Below are 17,757 nucleotides of genomic sequence, written 5' to 3' on the forward strand. Positions count from 1 at the left end.
TTAACGTTAAGATTACCGCTCGCTGCAACATTTTATGATAAAGCCGCATTTAAGTTTGACTCCCTTAGCAATTACTCTGTTGTATGGAATAAAATAGCATTGCGTTTTCAAATAACAGACTTTGTTTTGTTGTATGTGCTTTGGGAATATTTCAGCCACCACTGTTGGCCTATGTAGCCTGTTACCGCAGTGGATAGCTAGTGAAGGTAATGGTAATTCTTTCTAATATGACTTTCTTTCATTTGACTTAATTCTTATGACTTACACCTAGGGAAAGAGGGTGTAAGTTAGTGTGTAATTTAGTCATAACTTAGTGTTACGTTTAAACTATTTTGCGTGGTACAACCCGTTAAATCAGGAGTGTCCAAACTACGGCCCGCGGGCCAACTGCGACCCGCCACGTACTTTAATGCGGCCCGCCAAGCATGCATTAGGTCATCATAGATCCGGCCCGCTACGCACTTAGGTTATTGCTATTGGCTGTTCGCTATTTTTCCCCAGCAACGGCGTTGGTAGAGCAAAAGGGAGAGAGAGCGCCGCTAGATCCAGTTGGCTTGTCATTGTTGATAACTGATATCTCCTTTTCATAAGAAACGTTTAAAAGAAAAACGTGAAGACAACAGAAGTTCCACTCCTGAGCATTTATAAACTGTGAGAGGGCACAGCAGCCACTGAGTGGAGCCGGCAAGAGTCTTAAAGTGACAGTGCACCATTTCTAAATGAATTAAACAGCATCATATTAACCGTATTTAACTAAATTACTTTGGCATTACCATCATTTAAATAATGTATATAAATGGGGGGTGGGCGGTTTGGACACCCCTGAGTTAAATTTTAGTAGCTTATAAACTTCAACGTAGTGCCAGTTTACATTAAAACTAAGCTAAGATGGAACTTACGTTCAACTGATGCAACCGGCTGCAATATTCTGTAATGTGCGTGTAATGTGCATGTATGAGGTATAAGGTCAGAATAAGGTCCATCGGTTAGCATCATGTCTGAATCACTCGAAGAGTCGAACCTCCGGTTGACAAACCTACGCATATTCCGGAGGTTATGTCTGAAAGCGGCTGATGACTTGGGTAGCCGAACATATGTGTGCCTAGGGCATGTCCTGTCTTTATTACTTCAATCTCAATATTGTCGTACGAAAAGTTCAGTCTGTATACTATGAACAGTAATACCTTCTCAGTCAGCTGTGCAGTTATTATGCTTGTGACTTGAACTCACAACTCACCTCCGACTGTTTAAAAGGGCATCTGAGATGCCTGAGCACTGACTGTTGAACTATGAAAGAGTAGCTAACAAGTAACTGCTAAAAAAACCTTGCAAATGTATTAATATTCCAGTAGAGCAAGTCCATTGTTCTATCAACCAAATAATGCTGTACTGACAGATTAAAGCTTAAAGAGACCCTATGCAACTTTTTCATAGTCATAAAATCGCTTAGAAATCGTTGTTTTGTTTGACTGACCAGTTTTATCGAAAACAGTAATATTTCCTCCCGCCCCAAGTGTCCCTATCCGCTATTGCAACCTTGCAGTTTGTTCAGGAGACGATCGTTTGCAATTTATATATTTATATATAGCCTATATATGTATAAATATACACGCTAAAGCTGTCGGGGAAGCTCTGCAGAGAAATATGCAAGCATAAAACGAGCGAAAATGAAAAACGAAACCGAAAATTAAGATGAAATCGCCAATCCTGCATAGTTTCTCTTTAACTCTGACCTAAATGCAACCTAGGGTCTTTTTGTGGATGTACCCAAGACAAAATTTCGTTTAAAAGCATAATCACATCAGAAGTGCCACTTTTAAGATTGAATGTATTGTTGTTTTCGGGTCAAATGGACTTTTGAATGAGAGTGCAAGGGGCACTCTTTTTGACACAAAACGATAGCACTAAGCTAGCCCAGTTCATTCATTAGGATCCAAACAGAGATGAAGTTAGAAGCGACCAAACACCTCCATGTTTTCCCTATTAAAAAACAGTTACACGAGTAGTCACACGACCAAGTATGATGAGACAAAATAAAACGTGGTGCATATCTTAGCAAGTAAGAGGGATAACTATATTGTACACTTGGGAGCACTTTGACTCGGCACAGTAATATCCTCATTCCTAAGTGAAACTGAAAGTGCAAGAGTGATGATATTACTGCGCCGAGGTGAGTTAACACCAGCTAGCCTACAGTTCCCTTCTAGCTATAGGGTAACTTGTGTAACCCACTTCCAGTGAATTGTGCTAAGCTAGGCTAATGGTGTCACAATGAGTTGTGCTAGGAAAAAAAGAAGGGTACGCATCCTCTTGGATGACTGAGGTTGACAACAAATAAGCTAATTTCCAAAAAAAGTTGTGTTCCTTTAACAAACATGCTTAAGTTGTTGGTAGCCTGGGTGTTCCCATCCTGCCTTGCGCGGTGATTTCATTCAGTCTGGAAACTACCGCCCTAATTTTTGCCTGAGATAGGGGACCAGTCACAGAACAGGGGAGAAAGCAAGACCATGATGAGCAATGCACAGACGCATTTGATAGACATCCGTGGCGCCCAATGAACGGATCTGGGCATTTTTTCAAATACAAGAAAATGAACGTCTGGTTGCCAGACCACGTCTCATTTGAGAAGTGGTAGGCGCTAGCCAGGCTAGGTGTTTGGTGCAATCGACCTCAGAGACTTACAATTATTGAAATCTCTTGGTATTTCATTAAGAGTAATAACTCAAATGTAAATACAGAGAGATTTTTTTGACAGCTGCTATAACTTTGCAAACTTTGCCATATATGGATGGATGTCAATGTAACGACGTTTAAGAAAAGTAGCTGTGTGCACATCCCACCTTGCAAGTGCAGGACAAATGGAGAGCAACTATGGAAGGAATGTAATGTCCGCAACATTGATAAATTGCTCCCGGTTTAATGAAAGAATGCAACGTTTCGACCCTACTGGGTCTTCATCAGGCATAGTGGATCATCATGGATGTCAATGTAAAAAATAGTTCTATTACAGGGTTTCCACACCTGGAGCTTCAAATTGAAAGACTTTTCAAGGACCTTCCAGACTCTGTTCCCTTGAATGCCAAACCCAACATATCATAGTTTGAGACACAGTTCAAAGTTAATACTATTGCAATACTGAGAATTTACAGGAGCTCACAAACAAAAATTTAGGCTTGAATGTATTGCCACTTCTCAACATGAGTCTCTGTTATCTACCTCTAGTATCTATGAAGGATTTCAAGGACCCACGTGAACCCTGATTGTATCCTTCAAGTATGTAGCTAACTCTGTAGAAAATTATAAAAAACCTGAAACCATTTGAAGTTCCATTCTTGGTTAAAAATGAGCAAAGAACAACCACTTGCTTTTACAATGGTGCAGTGATCACTGGCATGATTCTCAGCTTCTCTGAACCTAATATTGTAAGAGCACTATTTTGAATACTGGCAACTGGCTACTCATGAGTGCCCACTTTGTTCATGTATATCTATTAATAATCCCAGTCGTTCAGAGGTTCGATAATTCTGTATAATGACGGCTTCCAATGGCAAAGGGTTTTGTGCTGCTGATTTAAGTCCTTTATGCTTCTGATTTAAGTCTTTTATATCACTCTGTGAGTAGTTTGTTCATGTATCGCAATGTAACTTAAAATAAAGTGAAATTCAGAAATGAATATGTTGCTATGCAACATCTGAGACTTCCAAGTTCTATTTGTGTGGTAAACTTTTTGTTTGTTGGTGGAAGCCATAGTAACAAATAATTTTGAAAGACATTGTGTGAAGTTTCTTCTCTCATTTTGGTAAGTAGCTGTAACTAGCGGGATAATGTATTGTCCGATGGTCATTATTGGAAAATACGTTGATTCAGGATGATGCAAGACCCCTCCGTTTCATGAATTCTAGAATTTAATAAAACTGAATTCAAATTCAAATTCAAATTATAGGTCATAGAAGTATTGCCAAACAGGCTTATCAACTTCCTTAATTTTCGGTCTACCAAAACACCGGGACACATGAAACATGGTGGGCATGTTGCCCCAATAGACTTTTATGGAAAATGTCCTTTTGGTCCCTGGAGGCCACTCCCCCAACCCCCCACCCATGCTGGGAGCCCCGAACCTCAAAAATGCAGTTTTTCCTAAATGACTAAATTCAAAATCCCATATTGGTCGGGCTCTAGCACAGACACAAAGACACACACACATAGGCACGCACACACTCGCACGAATGCCCACACACAGAGAGACGCACATTCAAGGATACACAAAAGTTGCAGTAATTGCAGCAAGAGTAGGGGATGGAGTAGGAAATGAAGACAAATTGACAAGCGTGATTTATTTTCGCGAAGCGGATGTTTAGAACTGATCGGGGGTCATATGTTGTACCACTATGTGGTATATCTAGTTTGTTTACATACTGATTTGTACTCATATTAGGGACTAGTTATCCTACGGGTAATATTAATTATTACTACTCTCAAGCAGAAGATGGCTTTAAGATCACTCAACTATGACCAAATTAGGACCAGGGAGTATCCTAAAAATAACCTGTTCCTCTTACCTTTGCTGCTGGAGATGCCATAGTCAAAACCCTGAGCCCCACTATATCCTGTAGATCTATTAAAAGTCTGGACTGAGAAGGGACTAGGTGGAGGTGTATGTGTTCCATGGTCAAGCATGACTTGCTCTGCTGAGACAAAACAAAGGATAATTAGTCCACCTAACATGGACTACGTCCTTGATGAAAAATGACATTCTGATGGGTCTTACCTTCTTCATTACGGAGATATTGATTGCCTCCTCTGTCCTGAGCAAGCGACCAGGCTTCCCCTTCGTCATTCTCACAGAACTCTATAACACTGTTCTTATCAAGCTGGACCCACGTGCCTTCAGGGTTCACCACCTGTCACACAGACAACAGCATTTATTCGACCCTACAATCTAACACACACACACACACACACACACACACACACACACACACACACACACACACACACACACACACACACACACACACACACACACACACACACACACACACACACACACACACACACACACACACACACACACACACACACACACACACACACACACACACACAAAAGCACATTCCTACATAATGGTGCTCATAACAGAACACAACTACCGGTATGTAAAATCTACTTTCAAAATTCCAACCACACAAATTACTTGTCTAATGAAACATCAGAACTGTGATGTCGATGCAAAATAAGAAAATGAGCAAGCCTACCATACTCAATTATCAATCATCATAAACACTGAAGAACACTTACAACTGCAACTCAGTAAAACAGTATTGATACAACTTGTAATTGTGTTCAATCAACTTTGAAATGGCTATACTAGAAAGACACTGGTGAAACATCCATTTGATTGGCATGACAAGAGGACATCAGAGACAGCATGACCCATCACATCCCAAGAAACATATACACCATTGTGACATAGTTGAGCCAGTTGGGGGAACACACAATTTGTGTTAAGATGGAGAAGGATTTTGGTGTAAGATGATTTAGATTAATAGCTGAGCATTAGCAAGATGTCACTGTAGCTGCAATACATATCACATAGATGCCATGCATCAGGTAAAATTAAAGAAATCCATTCACCCAAGTCACTGCTGGGAGAATAAGCTGCATAAGCCAGGGCTCTTGAGAGACAAGTGAAGTGAGGCTTTTCAGTGAAAATTACATGATTCCTTTTCTTTTCCCAAGAGAGGAAATTGAGAGTGATACTACAGTGACTTCAGAAACATCAAGAAGGGCAGGGAAATGAAAAAAGCAGTTTAGTGAAGAATATAGTTCTTATTTTGCAGCCACAATAATATATTTTGTTTTTTGGAGTCCATACCTCGCCTACTGCCTTGACTTTGTTCCCCAGAACTAACATTCCAATGGGGATACCCCTAAGGTTTGGGCAGCTTCTGATGTTGTGACCTGAGGGTCCCGTCTTCACTACCTTATAAAAGCCAGGTCCACCACCCAGGCCCACCCCGTTCTGCTCTTGAATTGTGGCCTCCAGGCAGGGATGGCCACTGGCCTCCTTAACAAATTCATCGGCGTGCATTCTGGTCTCCTGAAACACCAAAGTGCACAAGGTTATTCCAGGAAAGCAGCTGCAAGTTCAATCTGTGTAAAGTGCAAACATTTTTAGGGATTAATATAATTTCAGAGAATTAAAAGAGACTGGTATGCAAGATGTCAGACCATTGATAATGATTTGTTCGTTTTCATTTTCAATTATTTGTCTCCACAGGGCAATTGGTTATAGAAAGATATGACTAAGTATTGAAAGTATAGTGAAGAAAAACAAATATATGCCATGACGACGCGAAATCATGCGATTAATCGTGATTAACATTTTTAATCGTTGCCCAGCCCTAGTTGCTTTATAAACCCGTCTCTGATATAGTCAACGCTTTATTTTTTTCATAATCATAATTATAGGCCAGTGGGCCATCATAGACATGATCATCGATGTCCGTTTCATCGTCCAAATCCATCCTTGAGTTCGAACTAGTGTTGTCACGATACCAAAATTATCGTTTCGATACCGATACTAAGTCAAGAATTGCGATTTCGATACCTATTCGATGCTTTTTTTTTTACAATTTTAGTTGATTTGATTATTTATTCAGTAGCCTAATATTGAATATTGTGTGATCATTCACGCCAGTGGATCCAAGACTCTGCTCGACCCTCCACACACACAGACACAGACACAGACACAGACACAGACACACACACACACGAAATTATAGTCATATGTTTCTACATCATATATTTTGGAATTCATAAGTGTATATATTTTGTTGATAATGTTTAGTATTTTACAATCTGCATAATTACTATAAGTAGTAGCTAAAATTGTTTAGTCGGTGTGGATCTAATTGAGTGTCATTAGTGGTGTGTGTAATTGAGTGCCTGTCGCTTTAAGAAATACGGTTTTTACGTGAGTGACAAAAAGTTGCATGACAAGGATGGTCGTTATGCTTTCCGTCCGTGTCATTATATAATATACATGCTCAAAACACTAACAAGTCAAAGAAAATCTTTCTAGGATCATATAAGAGATGGGTGTCTTGCAATGTTCCTTTATGATTTCAGTGAGCACTGTGAGTTTAGTTAGCAAGCAAGTTCTCCCCAGATGTACAAGTTAGCCATGGTTGCGTAGCCTATTTCTGATATTAAACCCAACCGTAAGCCTAAATGACCTAAATACATAGACCTAAAAGAAATGGACAAACAGACTCCGTTGTTCTCGATGGAAGGGGGCTGAAACAAAATTCCGTTTACTTTCCGTCGTACTGCGCAGACTCGTACTCAGTTTGTGACGTTAGCCTGCTGTAACTCGTCTGATAGATTGAAAACCTCTGAAATTGTTAACGTTCGTTTTTTAATATTATTATTATGTGTACTTGCCTCTAGGTAATGCTTTACCATATCAAACAGTAGGCTACCGTAGGCTACACGCATTTCCACTGATCTTGCGAATGACTCTCCGTCATGGTTTTCGTGCAGGCTCACTCAGCTTAGCTTCCCTACAACCGACATGCTAAAATACTTCTTTACAGGAAACCAACGTAATATACGGGGAAGAAGTGAATTAATTCTGCCTTCGATACCCTATATAGAATACACAGAAGCTATAAGGGAGACAAAGGGCACATGTTACATGAAGCTATGAGATCGCAAAAAAATCTGAAATCTATGGCCGTCCAAGGGAGTTAGCAGAGCGTTGATCACCAGCTCATTTCGTGTTTCTACTTCCGGGAATATGCCTGCCCCCTTGCCTAAATATCATAGCACAGGTAGGTGGGCTACAAACTTGAGAGATGTAAGTGTGCAAATGAACTTGGTATTAGGCTATTACTGTGTTGCTGCTGTGCAGCCACATCAGCATTTAAACTAGCAGCCATGTATTGCTGGTTATGGCATGACAGCTTAACGTGTGTGAGTAAAAAGACGCGCAGGCAAGGGGGGCAGAGCCTACACGGGTCTGACTCTCCAGGGGAGGACTAGAAACGTGTCTTGTGCACACCGGTACACACACGCATGTTACTTCCGAAGAGCAGGGACATTATTAAAAGTATCGACACTAATAAAATTAAGAATCGCAACATTTTTAATTTTAGAGAATCGCAATGCTTTTGTAGTATCGGTGCACCGTGCAACACTAGTTCGAACTTCACCGGACTGCCGTCACGTCAGGTCAGGGCTATTATGCGGAAATTATTTGATCATGTTACCTACAAATATCGTTGTTATATATTTCTCCGGTTCTGAAATTCTAGTTGGTGTATTAGTATACACTATGCTGTATAGGGGTATCCAACCTGCACGCTGCTCTTTAACGAGTCCCTCGAGCTATGTGAAGTGCCCTCCTATTTCAAAAGCTCATCCTTTGTCTACAGGGCAAACATGTCAGCAGGTGATGCCGTCGATTTGGTACTGCAATTCATCCTGCACCACACTGACTCTGATCACACACTGATTAAAGTTATTTTATAATTATTTTACTTTATTTTTATTTTATTTTATCTTACAGCACTTTGGTCAACTGTGGTTGTTTTTTAAATGTGCTATATAAATAAATTGACATTGACATTGACTCCCCAGGGACGTATGCCAGGATCCTGTTTGTGGACTTCAGCTCAGTGTTCAACGCCATCATGCCTGAACACCTTCATCAGAAGCTCACCCAGTTATCAGCGGCTGCCTCTACCAGTCAGTGGATCATCAGCTATCTGACTGACAGGCAGCAGCATGTCAAACTGGGGTATCTCATCTAAAAGCTGGTCCATCAGTACAGGTGCCCCACAGTAGTGTGTTCTTCTCCCTCTACACTAATGACGGCACCTCAAAGAGCCGATCTGTAAAACTTTTGAAGTTTGTGGATGACACTACAGTCATTGGTTTGATTCAGAATGGTGATGAGTCTGCTTACAGACAGGAGGAGGAGCAGCTGGTCCAGTGCTGCAGTCAGAACCACCTGGAGCTTAACCCCATGGAGACTGTTGAGATGACAGTATACTATAGGACTAAGTTCCTATAGGTTCCTGGAATGGGATCAACCATTGCACAGGACCTAAAATGGTCGGTAACACTTTACTTGACGGGTTCGTTCATAACACATTCATAACAGCGGTCATGAACTGCACATGAAGCATTCATGACTGTTTCATAAAACATGACTCAACATTCATACCAACCCTTTCATGAATGTGGAAGACAAAACGTCAAAAACTTGTCAAAATAAAAGTCCAACAATCGCAAAGCAGCATTGCTGTCTTTTTTGTTTTAGCCAACCTGATCATGTCATATCTTAGTCAACGGGGAAGTCCAGTGTCCAGGAGAATTTAGTTTTTTGTTTGTCTGTTTGTTGATTTTATGATAATAACCTCTGAAGAATGCATAGGCCTACTTGTCTACAACAATGACTGTATAGATATATAAAACAAACAGGAATGTCCAACCATTCAGAGGTCCACAGATGGTCAGTAGTTTACTTCCCAGTATGATGAATACATCACAACTCATATAGTAAAGTGACATTTGAAGTATAGACTTCATAAAATATTCATGAGATGTTTACAAACCCTGTATATGGTCTTTAATGTGGTCGGATAGAGTCCAGAATTAATTTAATCAAGCCAGTACCTTTCTGGAAATGTTGCTGCTGCAGCTGAGAAACAACAATTCAGCAACATTTCCGGAAAGGTACTGACTCGATTAAATTTATTCTGGACTCTCTATCCGACCACATAAAGACCTGGGGATACTTCGATTTGGCTTTAGGGACCCTCTACTCACTACCACGTAAGTGTAATGTTGTTTGGAACAGTAGAAGAGGTATAAAAATAGCGTTTTGTAGTGGCGAAAGGACGTGCCCCGTTCACTTCCAGGCTAACGAGTTTTGGCTAAAAACGGTAAAAAGAACTTTCTCAAAACACATCCGGATGACATGATTTGAAGTCAACTCAACGTACAGTACAGGCCAAAAGTTTGGACACACCTTCTCATTCAATGAGTTTCCTTTATTTTCATGACTATTGACATTGTAGACTCACACTGAAGGCATCAAACTATGAATTAACACATGTGGAAAACAAAAAAGTGGAAAACAACTGAAAAGATGCCTTATATTCTTCAAAGTAGCCACCTTTGCTCTGATTACTGCTTTGCACACACTCTGCATTCTCTGGATGAGCTTCAAGAGGTAGTCACCTGAAATGGTTTTCACTTCACATGTGTGCCCTGTCAGGTTTAATAAGTGTGATTTATTGTCTCATAAATGGGGTTGGGAATCAGTTGTGTTGTGCAGAAGTCAGGGGTGATACACAGCTGATAGTCCTACTGAATAGACTGTTAGAATTTGTATTATGGCAAGAATTATGGCAGCTAAGTAAAGAAAAACGAGTGGCCATCATTACTTTAAGAAATGAAGGCCAGTCAGTCCAAAAAATTGGGAAAACTTAGTTTGGGAAAACTAAGTGTCCCCAAGTGCAGTCACAAAAACCATCAAGCGCTACAAAGAAACTGGCCGTCCCAGGAAAGGAAGACCAAGAGTCACCTCTGATGCGGAGGATAAGTTCATCCGAGTCACCAGCCTCAGAAATCGCGCGTTAACAGCAGCTCAGATTAGAGACCAGGTCAATGCCACACAGTTCTAGCAGCAGACACATCTCTAGAACAACTGTTAAGACGAGACTGCCTGAATCAGGCCTTCATGGTAGAATAGCTGCAAGGAAACCACTGCTAAGGACAGGCAACAAGCAGAAGAGACTTGTTTGGGCTAAAGAACGCAAGGAATGGACATTAGACCAGTGGAAATCTGTGCTTTGGTCTGATGAGTCAAAATCGGAGACCTTTGGTTCCAATCACCGTGTGGACTGCAGAGTGAAGGCAAAAGGGCCAACAAGTGCTAAGCATCTCTGGGAACTCCTTCAAGACTGTTGGAAGACCATTTCAGGTGACTCTTGAAGCTCATCAAGAGAATGCCAAGAGTGTGCGAAGCAGTATTAAAAGCAAAAGGTGGCTACTTTGAAGAACCTAAAATATAAGACATATTTTCAGTTGTTTCACACTTTTTTGTTAAGTATATAATTCCACATGTGTTAATTCATAATTCTAATGCCTTCGGTATGAATCTACAATTTTCATAGTCATATAGTATGAAAATAAAGAAGGGGTGTCCGAATGAGAAGGTGTGTCCTAACTTTTGGCCTGTACTGTATGTACTCCCAATCATCTGTAAATTGATCTAAAGTGCATTTTACTCCGGATAATCCCTTTAATATAACACAACAGAATTTGAATTTCACTGCGAAACTTGCTTTAGAACAGGGCTGCCCAAATTGGGGCCCGCGGGCCAAAGTTGGCCCGCGACCAATTTTTTTTGGCCCGCGCTCTTGTCAGACTTTCATTCTGTCTCAACGTTTTATCGACTAAAAAAAAAATCAAAAACAGTTCACTATCTAGCCACCGTTTAATGATGGGGCGGTAGGGGGGCGCTATTGAGCTCCTGTCAGCGCATATCCATATTCGTGGACGTGGATATGTTGACGACAAGAGTGAGGAAGGCTGAGGAGAAGGCAGCTCGGGACGTACCGCAGGCAGGAATTAATGTCATGGTACGCACACTTATCAACTTAGATCTAGTCTACCGGTGTGTCTGGCTTTAAACATCTCGTGAGCTTTAACATTATCATGCTGTAATGCTAGCGTTTTGACAAGCACACCAATTCTGCCCACCTTGCCCATATGAAATAACTCATCTAAGTTTGCTGCCTCCGATCCTTTCCGTTTTGGTTCTTTATAAAGAAAATATCTATCAATGATCCTTGAAGTCTCAGCTAGTGAATAGCTTAACATTGTGTGCTAATAACTAACTAGCAACCACTGAAAGTAAAGCAAAACAACAAGTAGCCCAGCCTGCAACTTTGCGTGTGTGCGCTGTTCTCTCACCCGCTCAAACAAAAGGTGTGCGTGCGTGCGTATATGTCTACGTTGTTGATTAGTTCAGAAGTTGATTTTGATAATGTGAGGTTTTTTTACATAATATTGTAAAAAGACTACTGTCATGCAGTTAATGGGACACTGCAGACTTAGGCCAACTTGTTTAGGCTACACAGGGGAAATTCGTCCTCGTTAGTAGGGAGCCTGATATGGAGAGTGCGTCGGCTATGGTGGTAGTCTCACCTGCAGGCACCCCTGAAGCTAGCTAATCTGAATAGTTCATTTGTCATTTCTCAATCAAATCTATTTATTTTAAATGTAATATCTGGATTATGTGCATTAATGTTGTACACATTGCATTTGTATTAATACAAGCACACAGTGCAAACAATCACAGTAAAGAGTATTTGCATTACAAGCACACAGTGCAAAGACCATCACAGTAAAGACTGTATTTCTTAAGTCTAGGCTACTTTTTTATAGAATGTTAATTTTGCATAAATATGCAATACATTTCATTTTAATGGTCCACGACTTGAACATTTACTTTTGGCCCGCGACTCTCCACCCCGATTCATTTTTGGCCCTTGATGGGAAAGTATTTGGGCACCCCTGCTTTAGAAGATCGTTGAAGACCAGTAACCACTCGGTGAGCTGCACATTTATAAAAACGTTTAGGGGTGTTTTAAGGACAGAATAGTCAATGCACAAAGCGAGCAATGTTAAAGCCATACAGAGCTCCATTCTAAAGCTGCCAAATTCCACAAACAGACTCAATCGTGGAGATTTCGGTGTCAAACACTCGTTTTCATGCTAGGCAATACAGAAAACGGGCTTAAAGTGTAAAATACAGAAATATTCCTTTAACTCATTCACTGCCATTGATGTCTTTAAACGTCAATTTAGACACATAGGTTGACTGCCATTGACGTCTATATACGTCAATTGCCCTTTTTCAATGGGGAGGGCTCCTGGGTGGGCTTGGGAACGATCTGGCAGAGTTTCAGGCTTGTAAACAGACTGTACTAGCGATCCGAACCGCTAGATGGCAGCAGTGCCATTTGGATGATTAGTATCTGCCTAGAGTGCACATGCAGAGACATATACAACAGGCAAACACACTGAAGATCGACCACAGTGGATCTAGTTTGCACGTGATGCAGGGAATAAATGCTTACTTCTTACATCAAGGATGGAAAACACTTGAAAGGTATGATCAATTTACATTGGATATTGCAATAATAGACTAACAACAACTTTGCTAGTGCTAGCTTGCTAAGTCTACCGTCCTGTTCAGAGTCTATAGCGACCATCAGAGTCCCTAGCAACCTTGACGAGATAACAGTGCAATCGTGGTTGAAATACTACTGAAACGCTAACGTTAAAAAGTTGATTTTCACAAAAAGGTAGTGTTCTCCATTTTTTGGTCAAAAACAAGTGTTTTTAGCAAAACTAACCCATGTTCTACTGACGATTACTAAAGAACAGAAAACGATAGAAACAAACCGTTTTTTCCTGATGAAAGAAGAGTCTACTCTTTCATTTGGTACCTTCGGTGTTTACATAGTCATAAAGCTCACCGTTCGGTGGATCTTGGAAAAACAGTCAAAATGCTGTAAAACGTCTGGCAGTATGGAGCGCTCTGCACTGAAAATTGCTGGCAGCCAATGAGTTAATCGCGATTAAAACACAAACACAAATTTTAATCGTTGCCCTGCCCTAATTTATTCTTATACATAGCCTTATTCTATTGTCCTTCATTCTATTCTTACTGTTCTGAATTTTTTATTCTATTTATGCGATTTTGGACTCTAGTTTATGCCGGAGCTAGCTCTGTAATGCTTGATCAATGAAAAATACTGTCTTCACGGCTTATATGATGCATTTTCGTTCAGAAAAACACTCTTTGGTCAATCTTGTTGAACAACAAAAATCTAACCAAGTGTCTCTCGAAAGATCATTTTGACTTAATTTAAGAAGATTTTGGCCGCATCCTATTTCTCCCCCATTAAAACTTCCACTTGGTTTTGAGTGCCCTCAACAATAAAGTCCCCTCGATGAGGGAAGCGGGGGTGAAGATCTTTCCTTTTTTTTCCACAATACAATGTGTCTTCAATCTTAAATCTCATCTTCAATTAAGGTACATTTTCTTAATCCTAAATTCTAGGGATGTACCGATCCGATATTTGGATCGGATATCGGCCCCGATATGAACAAAATAGCTGGATCGGGGATCGGAAAAAATGAGCAGATCCATGGGCCGATCCGAATTTAATTTAGTTTAAAAAAAAGGCTGAGCCAAAGCAGGCAGGAATTAATGTCATGGTACGCACACTTATCAACTTAGATCTAGTCTACCGGTGTGTCTGGCTTTAAACATCTCGTGAGCTTTAACATTATCATGCTGTAATGCTAGCGTTTTGACAAGCACACCAATTCTGCCCACCTTGCCCATATGAAATAACTCATCTAAGTTTGCTGCCTCCGATCCTTTCCGTTTTGGTTCTTTATAAAGAAAATATCTATCAATGATCCTTGAAGTCTCAGCTAGTGAATAGCTTAACATTGTGTGCTAATAACTAACTAGCAACCACTGAAAGTAAAGCAAAACAACAAGTAGCCCAGCCTGCAACTTTGCGTGTGTGCGCTGTTCTCTCACCCGCTCAAACAAAAGGTGTGCGTGCGTGCGTATATGTCTACGTTGTTGATTAGTTCAGAAGTTGATTTTGATAATGTGAGGTTTTTTTACATAATATTGTAAAAAGACTACTGTCATGCAGTTAATGGGACACTGCAGACTTAGGCCAACTTGTTTAGGCTACACAGGGGAAATTCGTCCTCGTTAGTAGGGAGCCTGATATGGAGAGTGCGTCGGCTATGGTGGTAGTCTCACCTGCAGGCACCCCTGAAGCTAGCTAATCTGAATAGTTCATTTGTCATTTCTCAATCAAATCTATTTATTTTAAATGTAATATCTGGATTATGTGCATTAATGTTGTACACATTGCATTTGTATTAATACAAGCACACAGTGCAAACAATCACAGTAAAGAGTATTTGCATTACAAGCACACAGTGCAAAGACCATCACAGTAAAGACTGTATTTCTTAAGTCTAGGCTACTTTTTTATAGAATGTTAATTTTGCATAAATATGCAATACATTTCATTTTAATGGTCCACGACTTGAACATTTACTTTTGGCCCGCGACTCTCCACCCCGATTCATTTTTGGCCCTTGATGGGAAAGTATTTGGGCACCCCTGCTTTAGAAGATCGTTGAAGACCAGTAACCACTCGGTGAGCTGCACATTTATAAAAACGTTTAGGGGTGTTTTAAGGACAGAATAGTCAATGCACAAAGCGAGCAATGTTAAAGCCATACAGAGCTCCATTCTAAAGCTGCCAAATTCCACAAACAGACTCAATCGTGGAGATTTCGGTGTCAAACACTCGTTTTCATGCTAGGCAATACAGAAAACGGGCTTAAAGTGTAAAATACAGAAATATTCCTTTAACTCATTCACTGCCATTGATGTCTTTAAACGTCAATTTAGACACATAGGTTGACTGCCATTGACGTCTATATACGTCAATTGCCCTTTTTCAATGGGGAGGGCTCCTGGGTGGGCTTGGGAACGATCTGGCAGAGTTTCAGGCTTGTAAACAGACTGTACTAGCGATCCGAACCGCTAGATGGCAGCAGTGCCATTTGGATGATTAGTATCTGCCTAGAGTGCACATGCAGAGACATATACAACAGGCAAACACACTGAAGATCGACCACAGTGGATCTAGTTTGCACGTGATGCAGGGAATAAATGCTTACTTCTTACATCAAGGATGGAAAACACTTGAAAGGTATGATCAATTTACATTGGATATTGCAATAATAGACTAACAACAACTTTGCTAGTGCTAGCTTGCTAAGTCTACCGTCCTGTTCAGAGTCTATAGCGACCATCAGAGTCCCTAGCAACCTTGACGAGATAACAGTGCAATCGTGGTTGAAATACTACTGAAACGCTAACGTTAAAAAGTTGATTTTCACAAAAAGGTAGTGTTCTCCATTTTTTGGTCAAAAACAAGTGTTTTTAGCAAAACTAACCCATGTTCTACTGACGATTACTAAAGAACAGAAAACGATAGAAACAAACCGTTTTTTCCTGATGAAAGAAGAGTCTACTCTTTCATTTGGTACCTTCGGTGTTTACATAGTCATAAAGCTCACCGTTCGGTGGATCTTGGAAAAACAGTCAAAATGCTGTAAAACGTCTGGCAGTATGGAGCGCTCTGCACTGAAAATTGCTGGCAGCCAATGAGTTAATCGCGATTAAAACACAAACACAAATTTTAATCGTTGCCCTGCCCTAATTTATTCTTATACATAGCCTTATTCTATTGTCCTTCATTCTATTCTTACTGTTCTGAATTTTTTATTCTATTTATGCGATTTTGGACTCTAGTTTATGCCGGAGCTAGCTCTGTAATGCTTGATCAATGAAAAATACTGTCTTCACGGCTTATATGATGCATTTTCGTTCAGAAAAACACTCTTTGGTCAATCTTGTTGAACAACAAAAATCTAACCAAGTGTCTCTCGAAAGATCATTTTGACTTAATTTAAGAAGATTTTGGCCGCATCCTATTTCTCCCCCATTAAAACTTCCACTTGGTTTTGAGTGCCCTCAACAATAAAGTCCCCTCGATGAGGGAAGCGGGGGTGAAGATCTTTCCTTTTTTTTCCACAATACAATGTGTCTTCAATCTTAAATCTCATCTTCAATTAAGGTACATTTTCTTAATCCTAAATTCTAGGGATGTACCGATCCGATATTTGGATCGGATATCGGCCCCGATATGAACAAAATAGCTGGATCGGGGATCGGAAAAAATGAGCAGATCCATGGGCCGATCCGAATTTAATTTAGTTTAAAAAAAAGGCTGAGCCATGACGCGCAACCAGCCATTTAGTGCCGCTGTAGCAGCAGCTCACTGCTGCGGGTTAGTGTGCCTCACCTCACTGTGTGCTCTGAGCGTCTAAATTCATGGATGGGATAAATACAGATACCAAATTTATGTCATAGGACCAAAAGAATATCTATACTAACCACAATTTGTCATAGATTAATTATGATCTTCATGTGTTTTGTTGCATTTAGGCAACACGTTTAATGTGTAACAGTCAACACAAAATAGGCTACTCAAACTAAACACTTTGTCATTTTCAACTCATCTGTATAAACTGTTCTTGGTATCAAGACATGCAAATGTTCAAATTGGCTGTTAAAAACATTCATTAGATTAACTAATTTGTTTATTGTGGGGAAACTGAGGGACCGTACCAGTATGAGTAAATAGAGGGGTTTCGCGGGTGACACCATTTTGGCAGGGGTGTTTCAATGTATTGGCCTAGAAATCTAGACGCCCCTAGCGGCAGCAAATGTAATTTGGCTAGCGGGGCAGTCTAGGCAAGATCCATTGAGCCAGGGAGCTGAGAACCCGAAGCACCAGCGATCCAATCACAGCGTGTATAAAGTCGGTGGGCGGGCTTAACATAATGGTGACTGACATGCGACCAGAAGTTGCGACGGTAACGGATCCTGTTATTTGAAAACAAGAAGATGATTCGTTTAGCGTTATCCTATTGCGTGGAGAGGGAAGGTTACGCATCCTGCTACTTGAAAACAAGAAGATGATTCGTTTAGCGTTATCCTATTGCGGGGAGGGAATTTGAAAGACAACTGTTTATCCCACCCCTCCGATTGAGCCCTGT

The 17,757-nt window shown here is 40.5% G+C and overlaps 1 protein-coding gene across 17 annotated transcripts in view; it reads right to left on the reverse strand.

The window, feature by feature from the left end:
* Positions 1 to 17,757, reverse strand: part of mycbp2 (MYC binding protein 2) — a 306,540-nt gene that overhangs the window by 95,480 nt on the left and 193,303 nt on the right. For 11 of the 17 annotated variants that reach the window (XM_062533688.1, XM_062533694.1, XM_062533696.1 and 8 more), the window contains 3 exons: positions 5,876 to 6,100; positions 4,769 to 4,901; positions 4,560 to 4,688 (listed from right to left, as the gene is read on the reverse strand). In XM_062533688.1, coding sequence (XP_062389672.1) covers positions 4,560 to 4,688; positions 4,769 to 4,901; positions 5,876 to 6,100 — 487 coding nt within the window. The remainder of the gene's footprint in view (positions 1 to 4,559; positions 4,689 to 4,768; positions 4,902 to 5,875; positions 6,101 to 17,757) is intronic. The other 6 variants (XM_062533704.1, XM_062533700.1, XM_062533699.1 and 3 more) reach the window with 2 other exon arrangements.

Source organism: Sardina pilchardus, chromosome 4 (genome assembly GCF_963854185.1).
Source record: "Sardina pilchardus chromosome 4, fSarPil1.1, whole genome shotgun sequence".
In the NCBI taxonomy this organism is placed as follows: Eukaryota; Metazoa; Chordata; class Actinopteri; order Clupeiformes; family Clupeidae; genus Sardina; species Sardina pilchardus.